This window comes from Ostrinia furnacalis, unplaced genomic scaffold (assembly GCF_004193835.3).
Source record: "Ostrinia furnacalis isolate ACB-3 unplaced genomic scaffold, ASM419383v2 OfSCF2147, whole genome shotgun sequence".
In the NCBI taxonomy this organism is placed as follows: domain Eukaryota; kingdom Metazoa; phylum Arthropoda; class Insecta; order Lepidoptera; family Crambidae; genus Ostrinia; species Ostrinia furnacalis.
This window is the reverse complement of record NW_021132386.1, coordinates 28,532-48,542: the sequence shown is the minus strand read 5'-3', so window position 1 is coordinate 48,542 and position 20,011 is coordinate 28,532. Positions and strand designations below refer to the sequence as shown.

The window sequence follows — 20,011 nt, the reverse complement described above, 5'->3', positions numbered from 1 at the left end:
CCATGACTCCCAGAGGCAATAAAAATCTAAAAATTTTGTATAAAAATAAATTTATTGTCCTAAATACTAACATTTACTGCGTATTTACAATTTTATTAAGGTACCAAATTACGCTTACAGTACTTTGAAAGTGAATAACAGATAGTAAAAAAATATAAATAGTTTTGTCAATAATTTGCTATACTTTATTATAGCAAAAAATAACATTTTTCTAGACTCATCTCAGGGCAAGGGAATAAAAACACTCCCTTGGTGAGATTATAAAAAGGTAAATTCATTAAAAGTCCTTGATCATCAGCGTGAATGAAGCCAAGAGTGACGTCACCAGGAGCAATGAGGTCGCGGTCGTGCTGCCACTGAGCCTTGGACTGCTGCTGTACTGGTTGACCTGAAAACATACATTATTATCAGTTTATTTCTGTGATCTATCTATATCTACAAAAGCGAAAGGTCACTGATTTACTGAGGCCTTGTCCAGTAGTCCTAAGATGGGCGCCGCGATAAGCGGTTATCACGCCATTTTATCGATTTTCCCCATACATTTTGACGTCGATAAAAGTTATCACGGCGCGCATCTTAGGCCTACAGGAGGGCGAATTCGCCGCGAATGTCTTCGCGCGAACACGAGCGTATGTGTGACGCGATTTACGCGCGAATTTACAACTCGCGCGTGTCTTGTGGACGCAATGTATTGGCTGCTAGTATCTTGCCAACGCGCGTATGATTCGCGGCGAATTCGCCCTCCTGGACTAGGCCTGACACACTCATCACAAAATCTCAGAAACTACAAGTGCTAGGAGTCTCAAATTTTGCATGGGGGTTCCTTTTAGAACGTAGGTGCTCACTAAGAACGGATTTTACGAAACTCCACCCCTAAGGTGTAAAACCGGATCCACGCGTACGAAGTCGTGGGCGGCCGCTAGTACATAATAAAGGTCATAGCAAACTTATCAACTCGGAAAGTAATCAACACCGTATCGCCTTTCGCGAGCTGTCATCGTCTTTCGCGCCCTGTCAACCGCGAGGCGAGGCGTTTGCGTAACGGTGCGGATAAAAAGAATACTGACCGCTTCGAGTTGATACGGTTACGATCCCTTTCCGGGTTGATAGTGTGCTACGTCCTCAAGATTCACATCGTAAAACTATTGGAATCAGATCTTATCGCTCTCAACCAGTTATCTTTGCGTTTCATCTTCGCGAGAGAGATAAGTAGAACCAATTTGTCTGGGGGAAAAATGCGTTCGACATGAATTGCACTATAACAAAACGTGCAGTATTCGTATACAAATAAAATTCCCGTTATCTACCGCGAATTTTATTGTTTATTATCTGGATAAAGATAACCGTAGATATCGCATTACTCACGCCGATAACTGACCCATTTACTGATTAAACTGATAGATAAACATGCTGAAATATAAATATCGAAATGCGTATGATATCTTAATTATAAACTACTTTTTTCCATACTATTACAATTTGACCACCAGTAAATTGTAACTACACACACCGGCAGATTTAGCGGAACGCAAAAAAAAGTATGAAAATAAGGAAAATTACTACTGATCTATGAAATATTTATTATACAAAATAAAGAGATAATTAAAATAAAATAAAATAACATATATTTTTTAAATAAATAGTCGTTTTTATTTAATAAAAAATCATCGAAACGAAATTTCAATTTTTCAGTTTTGAACAAAAATTAGAAATTGTGGCCAGATTAAAAATTAGGGTAGCTTATCACTATCCAAATGAATGAATTAATGATGGGTATTTCCCCCTCTTGCTCTGATGATGGTTTCCATTCATCTGAGCATGCTGCAGTTAATGATATGAAGGGTATTTTGGGGCAATGTCTGCCATTCCTCTAGTAACGCGTTTCTCAACACCACCGGTGGTATTCTGAGTTTAACACATCTTTTAAGAAAGTCCAAGACATGCTCTATAGGATTCTTGTCTAGGGATCTTGCCAGCCACTGCATCATGGGTATATCCAAATGGTTTAGATGTGCCTGTACTGAGCGAGCACTGTGAAAACGAACATTATCGTGAATTAAACTAAAGGAGTCCACAATAAATGGAGTAAATGGCACATCATGTTCTTCTAAAATGTTCCTAGTGTACCATTCAGAAGTCGTATTTCCTCCATCACCCACCACTAACTCCGTGCGAGCTCCCAAAAAAATCCTTCCCCACACCAGAATTAAGCTACCTCCATAAACCACGATATTTTCAAAATTAAGACTAAATGTTACGTTCTCTTTGTGTCTCCATATTCGCTATCTTCCATCGATCTGGTTTAAGAGAACTCTGCACTCATAAGTGAAGAGATCATGCCTCCAGTCGTTCAAGACCCAATCACGATATTCACGTGAAAAGTTCAATATGTTTTTTCGGTGCTGTGTCACAAGTTGGAGCTTTCTCGGGTATGCACGACCCTATACCAACTTCAGTAAATCTCCTGTGAACTGTGGGCTCAGTCACTCTTACTCCTCGAGTGTCTTTAAGGTTATTTCTGGCTTGAACAGCAGGTAACCGCGACTTTCTGAAAACTCGAAGTTGTAAAAAACGGTCATCCCGTCGCGAAGTACGCCTTTTTCTGACTTGAACCCTCCTCCTAACGACAGAAATGATCAATCTGTACCGTTGGTTACTGCCATGGGTGGTCGATACTGATCAACGACGTCTTACGGCAGCCGATTTGTATGCATGGCCGTTACTTCTCATTTCATCTGCCTTAATGATTTCTGACGGTGCTAAGCTGGGCATAATAAACCCTTATAAGTAACTGAATGCTTACACAACAATATTCTCAGAAAAAAACATCTTTCACGTAAAAGAAATCCAAATTAGCAAAAGCTTCATTCAATTCAAAACACTCAACGAAACTGTTGATGGGGTAATTTAAACAAAATAATTAAAAAAATATACTGTTGGCAATTATTTTTTTCATATTTAGAATTAAATTAAAAAATAATGTCATAATTAGGCATTTTTTTCCTAAAATAATGATGATATTGATGCTTTTTTTTCCGTTCCTCTAAATCTGCCGGTGTGTGTAGTAAATGCTGGGCAGTTTAAATCGAATCTTTATTTATGATCTGGTGTAATTATGACTCGTAATTTTGTCACCGACAATTATGATAAAAAAACATATTGAATAAGCTGTTTCTAAAAATAATAATAATCGAGAAGCATCGCCAGATTAAAAATAAGAAGTTCAATGCCGGCTTCTGCGGTGGCATGATGCTATTATGCTGGTTTTGTTTGAGGACTTATCGTAAACCGTGTATCTGCTATGTTTACCTAAAGCCGGGTCTCCAGTGTGTTTTACCCTACACAATCAACAAAAGCATGTCAACATTCAACATTTTTGTAGACAATTTGTTGAATGTCGACATGTTTTTGTGTGATTGGCTTACATTAATATTCCAAATAAAGTTCATTTATCATTATCATTACCGTGGCGTTGATCCAATTGGTGAAGGAAGCGACGCGCGCACTGACGCCAGGGTATGATGGGTGACCGCAGGAGTAGCCCCACGACGTGATGCCGACCACGATGTTTCCGTACAGCAGCGGGCCTCCGCTGTCGCCTTGGCACGCGTCTGCGCCTGCAACGAATATTTTAATATTTTTGCTGTTCATCATCAGTACCTCTAGCATGAACAACTTTCGTCTTCGAATCGTTTGCGTATTCGAAAAAATTCGATACTCAATCTTCGAATTAAACGATATCGGGACAATTTCGATTCTCAAAATAAATTTCGTGCAACCACATCTCATACTAAGTTCACTTTACGACACGTTCACAAGGGCGCCGTTGTAGTTTTCGTACTAAATCTTTTGATGGCGATTCGAATACGCAAACGATTCGAACTCGAAAGTTTTTCGTGCTAGCCGTACCTACTGATCATTTAGAGCGCACCCAGACAAATATTTCGACAACCTAGGACAAACTGTGCTGGCATGGCACATCAGAACCAGGGATGCTAAGGATGCTACGCGACCCACATAGCCACTTATGTACTATGACGACACCTATGATAAAGGTAAAACAGGCGAAGATATTAGATGGTGCCAGAGAATTCCAGACCAGTAACAAATATTGGAAAAAAAATAATTTAGACTCCGCCTTTATTCGAAACTTTGTTTCTATGTTCAGCAATGTACGATAACGGCTTATGATGATGATGATGAATATATTTTCCCTATTCCTCTTGTTGCAAACTTCTTCGTTAAGAAGTTAGAATATAGATACGTACCTCCAACATCAAGAAGTCCAGCGCATATCATGTTGGTAGTGACGAGGAAGGGTTCGCCCGTGATGGCCTGCAGGTAGCGGTACCTCTCCGCGCATGTCGTCCAGTTCACCTTCCGCACAGTTACCTCCTGCAGCGTCGTTGGCAACGCGTTGATTCCCGCCTGAAAATCAAATTAAAAATGAAAGAAAGTCGGGAAGTCAAATTGAAAACCGCAAGTAGAAAAAAGCAAGACAAAGGTGGTGGTGGAAACTTCATTTTTTGTCTGGTCCGTAAGCACGTAGAATTTTGTCCAATGACCCCTAGCTACCCATCCTTATCGCTCGCGCGTAATTATGTTGCTATCGCGCTCGCACACTCACTGGGTGCCAGTCGCACAGTCGCGACAACAATATAATTACGCGCGAGCGATAAGGATGGGTAGCTAGGGGTCATTGGACAAAATTCTACGTGCTCACGGACCGGGCTTTAGACATTTTTTCCCTTCACCCTTGGAACTTCTGAGATACGTACGAGGAACGCTACAAAAAAGAAACCTTTTTCAATATTACGTGTCGCAAGTTTTTTATAACCCTTTGCTGTCTTGATATCGTTTTATTAAGGGCTTGGACCGTCCCCCTCGAGTCAAATTAATAAAGGAATCAATGTTCCCGGTTCTATCATTGGCGCACTCATCTTCTGGATACAGGGCGTAAGGGTCAAATCAGTTTTTTCAATCCCTTTGTACGGTGCGGTGGTCTTTGATACCCTTTATGCCCAAATAAGTAATTGTCAAAGTCGCAAAATGTCAAGCGGTCACAATCTGCCAAATTCGCAAATTGTCAAATTCGCAAATTTCCAAATTCGCAAAATATCAAATGCGCAAATTGTCAAATTCTCAAAATGTCAAGTTTTAAAAATGTCCAGTTCTTTGTACTTACAAGTTTACAACCCGGTCGAGTATGCTGCGCACCTGGTCGTGACGTCACATGGACGCTCTGATACGGACGGGGCGAACGCTTGGTGGTGTGCGTGTAAATGGGAGGAAGAGTCGTATTCCAGCGAGGTGAGCCGTTAGCTCGATTGGGTGATTGTAAGAATAAACATAAGGTGGGCATGTAAGGGTTTGCAATGTCCAGTAGGGAAGGGTTACCCTCCACTCGTTTTGTTCGTTCGTTTCAGCCAAATGACGTCCACTGCTGGACAAAGACCTCCCCCAAGGCTTTCCATAATGAACGGTCGCGAACCTGGGTTCTTTCCGCGACCTTCACTCCACTCGGTACGATGAATACTCACAATGGTCGTCCCCCAGCCGACGTGTATGAGTCCCGTGTTGACCGGCAGCGACTGTCCCTGCATAGGCAGGCTGGCCCTGTTGATTCTTGTGCTGAAGCTCAGTCGTGAGGCCAGCACCATTAGCGCCACGTCGGCGTCGTGTGTCACCGTGTTGTACGACTGGTGCACTACAATTACCGACACCCGGCTCGTGGTACCGCCTGGATAATGTAACGCAATTTGTAAATGAATAAAAGGATATCGCACAAAATTACACAAATTCAAATCACAGTAATCAAATGATTCATGCTGATATAGTCCGGTCGCCGAGCACGTAGAATTTCGTCCAATGACCCCAAGCTACCCATCCTTATCACTCGCGCGTAATTATATTGTATCGCGCTCGCACACACACTGCGGCTGCCCGTCGCACAGTCGCGACAGCAATATAATTACGTGCGAGCGATAAGGATGGATAGCTTGGGGTCATTGGACGAAATTCTACGTGCTCGGCGACCGGACTTTAGTACAGTACCAATGTCTTTGCGTATTTCCCCAGACATGTGGAAAAGTCAATCGTTACGCTAACTGTATCGCGACAGTTGTCTGACAAAAAATATAACGGTGTAAACTTGTTAAGTTGGGTCTCGGGGTCGTTATTGAGTTCAAAGGCACGAATCGTATCACAAAACAACGTATATTGTCTCAAACACGTCGAAACATAACACATACAGTACTTGGTTACAGTAATTACAATAATATCCAGCCAAAACAACACAGAATGAACGCGCGTGTCGCGGCCATGGGCGGACTGACAATAAGGTCGAATTTAGAAAACCATAATACGCGGTGACCGTTGGAAAAGAGCGCGCTGGCAGAGCGCGCCGGCAGAGCGCGCGAGCCCGCGCCTTATTCAAAAAGAAGGCCCGCCAAACGCGAATCCGAGCGTCAACGATCGTCGCGTTACAACCTCCCCCTCTGACCAAGACGTAGCGCCCTCGTGTCAAGGTCAGGAAAATGTTGAATCGTGCTGGTGGTACCGAACATCACCTACGCAGCTACGATTGGGGTCAACTGAGAGGCGTGGGTTCCCTACTGTTTTGTAGTTGTTAAGCCTAAGTAGTCCAGGCTTCACTCACTCGGTAAAGCCGGTACATTATGCACGGTGCTCCGCCGCAGGTTCTGTCATTCGTCATCGCCAGTGGAGTAATAATGCGCAGAATGCCGACCTTCGTCAGCGGAAACTTACCGAATACCGGATATCTTACAATTAGAGTACATAAAATTATACTAACTAACCCCTCCCCCTAAACGGAACGCCGAATGGTTTCCCCGGAGGTGCACCTACACCTGGAGGGCAGGTTGACCTTGACAAACCCGGAATCATGTTCACCTTTGTCCGTGAAGTATGAACGACAACGTGCGTCGGGTCGTTGGTAAGAGCCCTCCCCCTGCATTATAAATGCTCCAGGATACCAACTACCACGTCCGGTCTCGAGAAAAGGTAGCTTGGGGTTAGCAGCTCGAAGACGCTTCGGAGTGGGTGACGTACGTTTTGTCACCTTGGGTCCTTTATTCGTNGAATGACGACCTTCGTCAGCGGAAACTTACCGATTACCGGATATCTTACAATTAGAGTACATATTATACTAACTTACCCCTCCCCCTAAACGGAACGCCGAATGGTTTCCCTGGAGGTGCACCTACACCTGGAGGGCAGGTTGACCTTGACAAACCCGGAATCATGTTCACCTTTGTCCGTGAAGTATGAACGACAACGTGCGTCGGGTCGTTGGTAAGGGCCCTCCCCCTGCATTATAAATGTTCCAGGATACCAACTACTACGTCCGGTCTCGGGAAAAGGTAGCTTGGGGTTAGCAGCTCGAAGATGCTTCGGAGTGGGTGACGTACGTTTTGTCACCTTGGGTCCTTTATTCCTCCCGAACACTACTGCTTTCACTTCCACCTTCGTCAGCTCTACCTTGCTGGTGGTAGACAGCTCAAAACTGGTGATAAACGGATGCCAGGTTCGTCGTGGCCCATCGTTATAGCACCAGCTGTTCTGTGGTAAATCTAACAGGATACTTGCCTTAGTAATGAAGTCCCTGCCTAATAAGGTCCTTGTCTGCGCATCCGGAAGTACCAAGAACGTGGTAGGTATCGTCCGTCCTTGTAGGGTTATATCAACGTCGCCTTCGAGGATGGTACGCGTCTGCTGCGATCCGTCTGCGAGGCCTATGGTACGTATCGAGTTTCTAAAAGTAACACCCGCGTCGCGCAATAAGTTGTACAGCGTCGGACTAGCGATGGAGTGAGTGGCCCCCGTGTCCAGAATAGCGACCCCCGTTCGGCTAACGACCTGTATCTCTACTAGCGGTCGCGGGTCGTCACCATCGATAACGTGTGCAGTGCTGAAATCGGGTTTACTACTCGAAATGGGCACACTATTACAATTGTCACACTTTGACCGCACTACTCCCAGCTGACCACATCCGTAGCAACGTAGTATGTTACTGTCACGTGAATTTTGCGAGTCGGTATTTACTTTGTTCTCTTTATTACGACAGACGTCTATTGTATGACCAAACACTTTGCAATAAGAGCACTTGGGACGAGGGCGCCTCTTCTCGTCACTATTTGTGCATTTTAAAACAGAAGTTCGCGGGTTAATAATAGACGACTCATCACCCGATGTTTCATTACTTTTACTTACACTCGGGGGGTCATCTACGGTACGCGACGGGTTAACGCTCGGGCCCGCGTTCGAGTGGCATCGCGCAGTCGAGGGGTTAACGGGGCTCGCGCTATTATTATTACTGAGCGAACTTACCTCTGCCAGCGACTCTTCTACCAATCTGACCTTATTTATGAGTTGTTCAAGCCCGTCCACAGCATCGCGAGACACTCGTTTCCTTACTNTGATATGTAGTTATATCATACATTACACACCCATGTTACTGTCACGTGAATTTTGCGAGTCGGTATTTACTTTGTTCTCTTTATTACGGCAGACGTCTATTGTATGACCAAATACTTTGCAATAAGAGCACTTGGGGCGAGAGCGCTTCTTCTCGTCACTATTTGTGTATTTTAAAACTGAACTTCGCGGTTTAATTAAAGACGACTCATCACCCGATGTTACATTACTTTTTTTACTTACACTCGGGGGGTCATCTACGGCACTCGATGGGTTAACGCTCGGACCCGCGTTCGAGTGGCATCGCGCAGTCGAGGGGTTAACACTAGAAGTGCCGAAGATTGCGACCCCCCTAAAAGCGCCGCTGGGTCAATTTTGTCCCAGCATACATTTTTTAACATTTTTTAGTTTCAGACATGAACATTATGGTTAAAACTATTTGTAGTATCCTTAAAAAAGGTTTATCTATATAATTAAATCAATATGTACTTATTTCTTTAAAAATATAAATGTATTCAATTTTAATTTTGAATTATTAAAAGTTAAATATTTTTGGTTTCATATAAAAATAGTCTCATATTACATGGTGTTATACTGTATTAAAATTATGAATTACTACTTTAACTAGTCATTATTATTTTTGAAAGAAAAATGAATATCTTAAAAATATCAGTGCACATTTTGCACAAAGTTTTTTTGTATGGTTTTTTTGTCTCTCTGGTGTACTATGTGTTTAGGAATGTCTATAGGTATGGTTATTTTTCTGTTATCCGTACACACACAGTGAAGTTTTTTACCAGTTACAATGAAAAGTATGTACGTTTAATTGTATAAGTCACACATTTTAAAAATGTATCAAATCATTCAATGTATGAACTGGCCAATGTCTAAAAGCCACCTTCCTTCTAATATTACAAATGTAAAAGTTAATAAAGATTGATGAATTGAAGGATGGATGGACTGATGAATGGATATGAAGGATGAATGGGTGAATATATGCCTTGAACTTGAACTGAGTATGGATTCATGGTTAGATCGATGGATGTTTTTTCACTCTTTACGCAAAAAATACTAAGCCGATCTTAATAAAACTTTGCAGTTTTATTGCTAATACTCCAGAATAACATAATATAGGCTATAATTTAGAATAATGTTCAGTTATTTGGTCAAATAACAACGATAAATGTAAAGAAATTAGGTCTTTCTATGATAAATTTAATTTCTCACGGGTGAAGTCACAGGCAAGAACTAGTACAATATATTTACATTTCTGCATTGTCACGAGTCACCTAAACGGTCCTCACCTCTCCACTCTCGTATCTCCTCGAAACAAGCACTCTTCGTCGAATTCTTGTTGCAAATACCAGGGTGGGACAAAATTGACCCAGTGGCGCTTCTAGGTAAAACCGATTTTTAATTTTTTTCTATTAATATTATAGTATCAAAAACATTAAAAAATGATAAAACTCAATAAATCAGAAAAAGTCAAAAAGTTTCATGAACTTTCGTTAAAAAATAAAAAAGTTAGAAACGATCAAACTCGCAAGTGGGACAAAAATGGGACGGCGGCCTTTCTAGTGTTAAAGGGGCTCGCGCTATTATTATTACTGAGCGAACTTACCTCTGCCAGCGACTCTTCTACCAACCTGACCTTATTTATGAGTTGTTCAAGCCCGTCCACAGCATCGCGAGACACTCGTTTTCTTATTCTACGGTCCAACAATCCGTATATAATGTCTAGCTTCATTTCTTCCGGCACCGTGTACGGTAATTTCATAATTAAAGCGCGCACTTTGCAAACAAAAACGTCGGCTCGTTCACTGTTTTGTTCACTCGCGAAAATGTCACGAAATATTTTATAACCGGGTCGTGGCACGCCGAACATTCCTCGTAGGCGCTGTAGGGCTTCGGTCCAAGACGAAACCGACGCCTTCACTCCCTGCCACCACACGGCGGCCTCGCCGACCAGCAGCATCGGTAGTCCCCGCAGAGCGTGCTCGTCGCTGATGTTAGTGCACTCGCGAAACACCTCGATGGCATCGATGAAGGCTTCCAGCTCATCGGCGTTTTTCGATCGTCCGTCAAATCGAGCCGTGCACTTCGCGAAGTTGCCTGAGCGCTGCGCGTAACCTGGCGTGTCGAGTCGTGGTGATGAAGTGGCTCTGTTACTAGACAGGATACTCTCAATAAGCACACGGCTCGCTTCCACCTGGCTCCTGGTGATGCTGGAGACAAGGTTTTGCAGCATCTCTTCTGACATGGTGACGTTCGGCGAGGACACCACAGTCCTGTCCACTTCGTAGTCCGCGTCCGAGTCCGAACCCTCGTTCCTCGCGGTCTTCGCGGCATTCCTTTTTGGCGGCATGATAATATTATGTAGGTATCTCACAAGTAGGTAATGTGTTGAACAGATTTCGGAGTTTGCACTTGTGTTGGTGATCGTGCCCCGCGAGTTGGGCGTCACTGTAAACTTGTTAAGTTGGGTCTCGGGGTCGTTAATGAGTTCAAAGGCACGAATCGTATCACAAAACAACGTATATTGTCTTAAACACGTCGAAACATAACACATACAGTACTTGGTTACAGTAATTACAACAATATCCAGCCAAAACAACACAGAATGAACGCGCGTGTCGCGGCCATGGGCGGACTGACAATAAGGTCGAATTTAGAAAACCATAATACGCGGTGACCGTTGGAAAAGAGCGCGCTGGCCAGTGTTGCCAACTCGGATTTTGAAAAAGTCGTAGAACAGATTAGAAAATTACGTAGAAATGGTACAATTTCCATATAGAAAATACGTAGATCTACGTACTTTTTTTTCTGAGTGAAATGAAGAGAGTAGGGGTAGGTAAAAGTAATAAAACGACAATTTATATTACCCTAAAAGTAGTAAAGTACACTTTTATTGTGTATCATTTTCAGACAAATTAAATTTATACATAATTATATTTGTTGGAAAGAAGGAAGGAAGTTGAAAAATATCGAAATACAACAACACCTTCGAAATCTTAGCACAATCTTACTCTGGTTTACACACACTGTCACGTCACGTCACATTTCAAATTTCATATCAGAGCCCCGATTACGGTAACTTTTAACGTTTCCAATCCAGACGCGCTTCATCGATTCTGCGATACGATTGGTCAAAACAGCTGAACGCTGTTGAACGACCAATCGTATCGCAGAATCGAGAAGCGTGTGGGGGCGCTGTACNGCTCGCTTCCACCTGGCTCCTGGTGATACTGGATACAAGGTTTTGCAGCATCTCTTCTGACATGGTGACGTTCGGCGAGGACACCACAGTCCTGTCCACTTCGAGGTCGGTGTTGTGGTCCGTGTCTGAATCCGAACCCTCGTTCCTCGCGGTTCTCGCGACGTTCCTTTTTGGCGGCATGATAATTTATGTATCTCACAAGTAATGTGTTGAACAGATTTCGGAGTTTTCACTTGTGTTGTTGATCGTGCCCCGCGAGTTGGGCGTCACTGTTAAGTTGGGTCTCGGGGTCGTTATTGAGTTCAAAGGCACGAATCGTATCACAAAACAACGTATATTGTCTTAAACACGTCGAAACATAACACATACAGTACTTGGTTACAGTAATTACAATAATATCCAGCCAAAACAACACAGAATGAACGCGCGTGTCGCGGCCATGGGCGGACTGACGATAAGGTCGAGTTTAGAAAAACACAATACGCGGTGACCGTTGGGAAAGAGCGCGCTGGCAGAGCGCGCCGGCAGAGCGCGCGAGCCCGCGCCTTATTCAAAAGAAGGGCCCGCCAAACGCGAATCCGAGCGTCAACGATCGTCGCGTTACATGTATCAATTCATAATATAAACTTATATAAATCAAATCTAAAAATTAAACAAAACTTCTAATATCTTATAAATCACATGAATTCATGTACGTGAAAAAATAGAACAAAAAATAATTTTCTAAACAGAAATAATTAAAAAAAATAAGGACAAATCATTTAGAAGAAATATGTATTATTTAATTAAATGGCAAATGTGAGCCCAGCCATTCAAATATGTTTTCATATCCATCGCTTGTTTCTCAGACAGATGTTGAATAATCCTTTCTTTGTAAAGTGAACCACGCTTCCGCTTAGGCATTGGTTCAGAAGAAATTATGCGTTCAATGGTGGCTTCAGTGTTCACTTGCTCTTTCTTAAATTCATTAATTGTTTTATATAAGTTCCATTTGCGCCGTCCCAGTAAAGAATTCCATCGATTGTGCCACGACTCAAGGGCATTTTGAGACAGTGGTATTTGATGAACAAGATTTTCGTGTATTGACCACATACATGGTGGAAACCTGGGTAAAATTTGTTTCATTGTCATTTTTGAGCTAACTGTTTTCAAAATTTTTGTTGTGCCTTTCACATAATACTTCTCGAACCATTGCAGGACTTCGTTTGCTTCTTCTGGGATAATTTCATTTTTTATTATATGAAAAGCATCATCAATTTCGGTTGGCTCTAAAAATGCCAGTGCACCAATGTGTCGCATTTTATGTGCGAATTCTGGGTCGCTGGTGTAACGTACAGATAGGCCAGATGACTGAATCTTCCGCCAAATACTTTGGTTTAGATGGAAAAAACAAAGTTTATTGGCACAATCTGGAAAAACTTTCTTAATAGCATTCATTGCCGCTATCTCAAAATCTGTTAGTATAATTTGTGGAGCCAGATATATTTTCAAAGTATTTCGAGAAAATCTGCACAGTATTTCCAAAAAAATTTCATAGCAACGCATTGTTTTATGAGATAATAAGCCATATACTAATGGAACTATTTTGTTAGTTCCTTCCTGTGTGCCGACCATTGCATGTACAGAATAGATCTGACAAAATGGAAGGGGGCAGCAACTAAAAGTTCCGTCCATCAACCAATATGAAGCTGCGCTCAATAATCGGCAATTTTCTTTTGTAGAAAAAACTATTACACACTCATTATTTTCGAAGAAATGGCCGATTAAAAATTGCGAATTATTCACTGTGCTGTATTCCTCGGGTATTACAACATCCTTTATATTTTTAGGTATACTGGGCATATTTTTATTTCTTTCACGGTGAACCATTATACGCATAGCTTCTTTTTTGGGCATGTGGGGGGCACTCGTACTCGGTATTTCTTGAATACAGCGTTGTATTATCTGTGAAGGAGTGTCCATTGAAGACCTCGCTTTTTGTTTGATTTGCGCTTTTAATTTTAATTCTATTTTCTTCTCGGCACTGGGTAAATGAGCATGGTCGTGGTTTTTATGTAGGAGGGTGTGTGTATTGTTCACAATTTTAGTTTTAACAGTAACTTGGCAACGGATCGAGTCTTTTCTCACACACCGCCAATAATATTCTTCGTTACGCTGTACGTTCAAATGATATGCATATCCTTCATGAGTTAACATATCTCTTCCACGACTGGACTTCACTATTTCACATTCACTCATTTTTGTATTTTTTGCTAACGGAACTCTTTACGACATCATCACAAAACACTAAGAAATACAACGCAATGACAATAGGTAGGCAATATAAATAAATTTTCACCTACCCACATAACTATATTTTATTACGAAACGGTAATAAATAAATTATAGATTACATTCAGTTCATGTATAGATCACTAGATGGCAGTAGTGGTAGTGAAATACATTTATACAAAATGTTTATTACCTAAGAACTCCGAAAGTAACTTTATTTTATTTTTTTAAATTAGGTTTTTGAAACTTACTAATGGTATAAATTCTATATTTAATTCTTTTATGTTATATTAATAATTATATTATGAATTATAAATAATAAATACATTTTATCCTTGGACATTTTACACTGCGCTTCTTAGTCCCAAACTAAGCAAAGCTTGTAATTTAAATTCGATTGTTAGTTAATTAAATAAAGATTTGGATAAAATTGTGGATAAATAATTATAAATAAAATAAAATAAAAATAAATCTTTTTTTTTGTGTTCATAATATCACTTAGGTAAACATTCATTATGCTCGTGCTTTGTCCTCGAGATTAGAAATAAGAACTATGTAGTATCACGTACGGTGATGCCAGTTTACGCACTGTTAGTTGAGGATATTTTTTTTTTTTTTTTGTGGGTATCTCAGTTTACATCCCATTTGACATTGGTATCCGTCATCAGTCACGATTCAGTGCTCTGCCAGTTCGCNGACGAAGTGGCTCTGTTACTGGACAGGATGCTCTCAATAAGCACACGGCTCGCTTCCACCTGGCTCCTGGTGATGCTGGAGACAAGGTTTTGCAGCATTTCCTCTGACATCGTGACGTTCGGCGAGGACACCACCGTTCTGTCCATTTCGTGGTCGGTGTTGTGGTCCGTGTCTGAGTCCGAACCCTCGTTCCTCGCGGTTCTCGCGACGTTCCTTTTTGGCGGCATGATATTATGTATCTCACAAGTAATGTGTTGAACAAATTCCGGAGTTTGCACTTGTGTTGGTGATCGTGCCCCGCGAGTTGAGCGTCACTGTAAACTTGTTAAGTTGGGTCTCGGGGTCGTTATTGAGTTCAAAGGCACGAATCGTATCACAAAACAACGTATATTGTCTCAAACACGTCGAAACATAACACATACAGTACTTGGTTACAGTAATTACAATAATATCCAGCCAAAACAACACAGAATGAACGCGCGTGTCGCGGCCATGGGCGGACTGACAATAAGGTCGAATTTAGAAAACCATAATACGCGGTGACCGTTGGAAAAGAGCGCGCTGGCAGAGCGCGCCGGCAGAGCGCGCGAGCCCGCGCCTTATTCAAAAAGAAGGCCCGCCAAACGCGAATCCGAGCGTCAACGATCGTCGCGTTACAACGGTTAGTAGGTACGGACGACAGCACCAAAACAGCATATCAAGTTAAACACAATGCTGCAATGGCGTCTTAACTCTTATAAATACACGTTATTTTGTTAACAAAAATGTATAGAAATGAACTTTACCAGATCCTCGTAGCGCAGTACCAGCCCTGATGGTGTACTGCGACGGGTCTGGCCTGGGTGTAAATCTGAAAATAAGTAATTGTTTAAAATATCAATTGCTAATTGATCTGACTCCGACAGAATATCAGTTTCATCATCATCGTCATTTCAGATATAGGATGTCCACTGCTGAACATTGGCCTCCCTCAATGTTTTCCATGTTGATCGATTGGTAGCGGCCTGCGTCCAGCGCCTTCCTGCTACCTTTATGATGTCGTGCCTCTAGGAAAAATAATTTTTTTCGAGGCACACATGAAAAATCAATTTTTGAGTTTGAATTACCTTTATTAGTCTTACTCTTACCCTTACGTATTTACTAAAAATAAGTTTAAAAGATAACCTTATTTTTCCGAGGCACACCATCTAATAATGACCACAGTACACCAGTGTGCCGCGGATCCTTTGCCAGAGTAAATACAAATGAGTAGGTCATCTTCATAGAAACGCACCGAGCGCGGTTTGTACATATATGAGCGCGCCAATACGTATGCAGCGCGCACGCACACACTGACAAAATTTAGCGTGGATTAGCGGGGTGTGGCGCCAAATATCCATTCGCGCTCACATACAAACCGCGCTCGGTGCGTTTCTATGAAGATGACCTACTCATTTGTATTTACACTGCCTTTGCGGAACACTGCTCTAGTCTATACTTATTTTGTGCGTTAACATGATACTCACCTATCAACAAAGCAGTGCGCGGCCGAGAGCACAGCTCTGTTTGTGAGCAGCGTCCCGCCACACGTCAGCTGATTGCTTCTTTGAACCTGAAAATAATATTTTACTTATTTATTGAATAATGTGAAGTATAGGTCTTGATCGTGCATTCATTTCAGCCAAATGACGTCCAGAGCTGGACAGAGGCCTCCCCCAAGAATTTCCATAATAACCGGGCCTGCGCTGTCAGAATCCAGGTTCTTCCCGCAATCTTCACGAGATCGTCGGTCCACTTAAACGGTACTATTCCCACCTCTCGTTCCCACCACTGCAATTCCTGTGTAGCCAGGATCTACAGCTTGGCCGCCAATGAAGGTCAAGTTTGTCCCGGGGGAAAGTTAAACTGTCATTGGACCCGCAACGAAATTAATCAGAAGAACATAGGAGTTCGAAATTAAGGTCGGTCCACTTAGTATTACCGTGACTTAGTGGGGGGCTTGTCCGCGCTACGTCTTCCGGCCCGTGGTCGCCACTCGAAAAACTTTTCTGCCCCAACGGCCATCATCTCTACGCCCCGCCCACTGCCACTTAATTTTAGCGATTCTGCAAGCTATATCTGTCACTGTCTGGTTTGGTTATCTTAATTTCTGATTCGATTACGCAGGGAAACTCCGAGCATAGCTCGCTCCATCGCCCTTTGGATGACCTTGAGCCTTCTTACGAGGCCCACAGTAAGCGACCATTTCTTGCCTGGCCGCCTTGTATAATTAATTACTTAAACTTATTATGATTAAGTACCTAGAACAGGGATGGCGAACCTTAATGTAGCAACGTGCCACTTTTAAAAACAATTTTGATGTAGTCGTAGACGTGCCATTTGATGCTATCAATGAGGGAGCATCGTACCAGTGGCACCACTCTGGCACCTTATTCTACAGTGGCGCCAACTGATGTGAGTAATAAATAGTATACGATAGATGAGGGCCCTTTTTTATTATTTACTATTTTATTTCATAGTGAATTTTGGGGTGATTGGTGGCATGCCCTACATATTGTGGTTCGTGCCATCAATGGCACGCGTGCCATAGGTTCGCCATCCCTGACCTAGAATGATTCTTACCTGCACAGCGTAGGGGAACCGCTCAATGGTGGTGGACGTCCCGCCGATGATGCGGGAGTCCGGGTTAACCTGGGATAAGTCGACCACATTCAGCGTGTCTGCCTCGGAGTCCCACGCCCACGATTGGGACACTGAAAGGAAAAGTTTATCATTGTAGTTGACTGTAAACTGCTATCGTTAAGTAAACGATTGAACAGCAAAACTTTTTATTAGTAATTTAAATTTCAAAAATTACTAATAGTAGTCCAGCGGAGGCTGGTTGGAACCAGCGTTCCTCGGATATAGAGTCTCAGTCTGATACCTTTACCGTTCGGCTATCGTCGCTTATGGTTTTGAAAACTATTGAATTTGTTTTAGAAAGAATTCATTGCTTTTCAAATGTGTCACAGTACAAGTTTGCAGTCTATTTCTGTCTTCCTCAACCCACACCTTTTAAGAATTCGAAGAAATACTTGATTTATAACAAAGTTTATGAAATGAAGGAATGACCTAATTGATTTTCACGAATTTACTAAGTTTTAGCAGTACTTGTTATTATTCTGTGGTTTTAGTATTAATTATCGGGGTATTCCATCCAATTAATCAAGATTCGATTCGCTAACAGACACAAGCACACTGATTAGTAAATAACACGATAATTATCTTTATCAATGTTCGAGTGCCCACAGGTAAGCATTGATAAGACTATTTTTACATGCTCATGGCATATTCTGATCACTCACCTTTATGTATTTATTCAGGGAACTTAGGATGGTCTCTAAAAATAACTCAACTATTTTTCTATTTCCTTAGAAGGGCTCAATAGCCTTCTTTCAACCTAACTAATTTTGATTGATAAAGGTAGCCAGAATTATTATCTGTTTATTAAATTAGTATTGTAATCCATCTTATCAGAATCGAAATTTGTTTTACCTACATTGAAATATTTCATTCAAATGGCTTAGGTACATGTGTTCAGAAATGATGGTAATTACTTAACTTAGATTCAAGGATAAAATTTCAGGAGTCTCTCCTCAGTTCTCAAAAATATAAAGTTACTTACTACGAATTAACAAAACAATTGCTTAACATTGAGAACTTACGTAGATAATAACTGCAACCAAAATGTAGTGTGCTGTGCACGTAAAAAAAAACGTAGCGAAATTATCATTCAATTTAGCTATCAAGCAAGAATGTTGACTTTGTCTAAGAGGTCTGATACTTATTAACAAGTATCTCTACTTATTGCGAAAAATATGAATCATCATAAGTAATGATAATAATTTATCACACACGTAAATTACCTAGGTACCTGTATTTATTTTAAACTACAGAGAAGTTTAAACTAATTTAATTTTACTACAATTTCGTCCATGTATGATCAAGCAAGTTTGTCTGGACTCCGGATGATGCTTAAACCAAAGTATTTGACCGTGCTATAAAAGTTTACTATTTACTGTCTAATCTTCTTTATTAATCGTGTAAACGCAAGTGGAATGGAAAAAGTGGTTTCAGGTCAAACTAGGAACAAATACTTATTATGTACTTACAAAATATTGCACTCATTTGTTGTGAGATATTTATTTGTTCAATGTCTCACCCGGGAATATAACATATTACCTCTGGGTCCTACTGTCGAACCACTGGGCTATAGAGGCCTTGTCTAATGTCACGCATCACCTTTTGTATGTTTTTTGAAAGAATTTCAGTTGACGAAACTGGGATTTCCCTTTTTATTTATAAGAGAGAAAGAGTTAAATTAACAGCTGTTTGGATGCACAAGCGAATCGCTTCAATATTCATAGTTGTAAAAAAAGCTCATTAAGTACTTACAGGTAACTAAAAGTATTATAATGTACCTAAACTTTATGCTCAACGTAATAAGATTCGAAATCTAATAAAGGGCTAATAAAGAATTAAAGACGTGAAAATTTTATGCACTTAGACAGCGATAGCTTAGACACTTTCAAACTCCAAACCACATTTATTACTGAATTACGTTTAATAACACTACACTAGAGCCACACCCGACTTCACATTTTAACACAACATAAAAAAATCCCTTGGAAGTATTTTCACTGAACACAAAACTTACACGAGAAAATGGCTAAAAACAATAATGTCAGACGCATGATGCCGCTTCGATGTCCGTCCACAAATGTCGAACGGGGTTTTATCGAAAAGATAATACTTTTATCAGAGCATTCACACCTTTTATAATATCTTTCGCTGGAAGGATTGTATCTATCTATAAAGACAGATTAGTGAATTTCCCGTGTACCTTTGCTTGCACGTGAACTGTCCATATCGTAGAAATAAAATGTAATCCTGTCCTAGTCACCTTGTGATAAACAATACGCAAATTCATCGAAATAATGTTATTATAGACATATAAATACTTTTATATTTAGCTTATTAAGTAGGCAGTGCTAGTAGTGTTCACATTTGCAGTAAAAATAAATGGTTCAGTTATGGTTTGAAGAACCCAACAGATTTTGTTGTTTCTACATCACCTCTCCTCTCATGTTCGGTTTGAAAACTTTTTTACACTATTGGTTAAGAGTAGGCGCACACCGATTTTTCGTCGGCCCATAGTTTAGTCGGGTAGTTGATCAGTATGGGCATGTATGGGAGTGCGCACACTACGCCGACTCGATTTGGCCGATTCATACAATTTAAAATCGGGCACAACTATCGGCCAACTAAAATCAACGGTGTGCGCCTACTCTAAAACACATCTTCAATCCCCTCCACTTTGGTCACTGGTGGAAACCAGGTACCTATTGTTAGATATGTTTATAATTGTTGTAT

At 41.2% G+C, this 20,011-nt stretch overlaps 1 protein-coding gene across 1 annotated transcript; it reads right to left on the bottom strand.

The window, feature by feature from the left end:
- Nucleotides 1-39: 39 nt before the first annotated feature.
- On the bottom strand, nucleotides 40-19,405 carry LOC114354716 (trypsin beta). Its single transcript, XM_028307252.1, has 8 exons — nucleotides 19,296-19,405; nucleotides 17,222-17,352; nucleotides 16,126-16,211; nucleotides 15,406-15,470; nucleotides 5,541-5,740; nucleotides 4,269-4,428; nucleotides 3,466-3,617; nucleotides 40-388 (listed from the first exon to the last, which is right to left on the bottom strand). The coding sequence occupies exons 1-8, from the start codon at nucleotides 19,330-19,332 to the stop codon at nucleotides 278-280; spliced, it is 942 nt and encodes a 313-aa protein (XP_028163053.1). The 5' UTR covers nucleotides 19,333-19,405; the 3' UTR covers nucleotides 40-277.
- Between the last annotated feature and the right edge of the window lie 606 nt (nucleotides 19,406-20,011).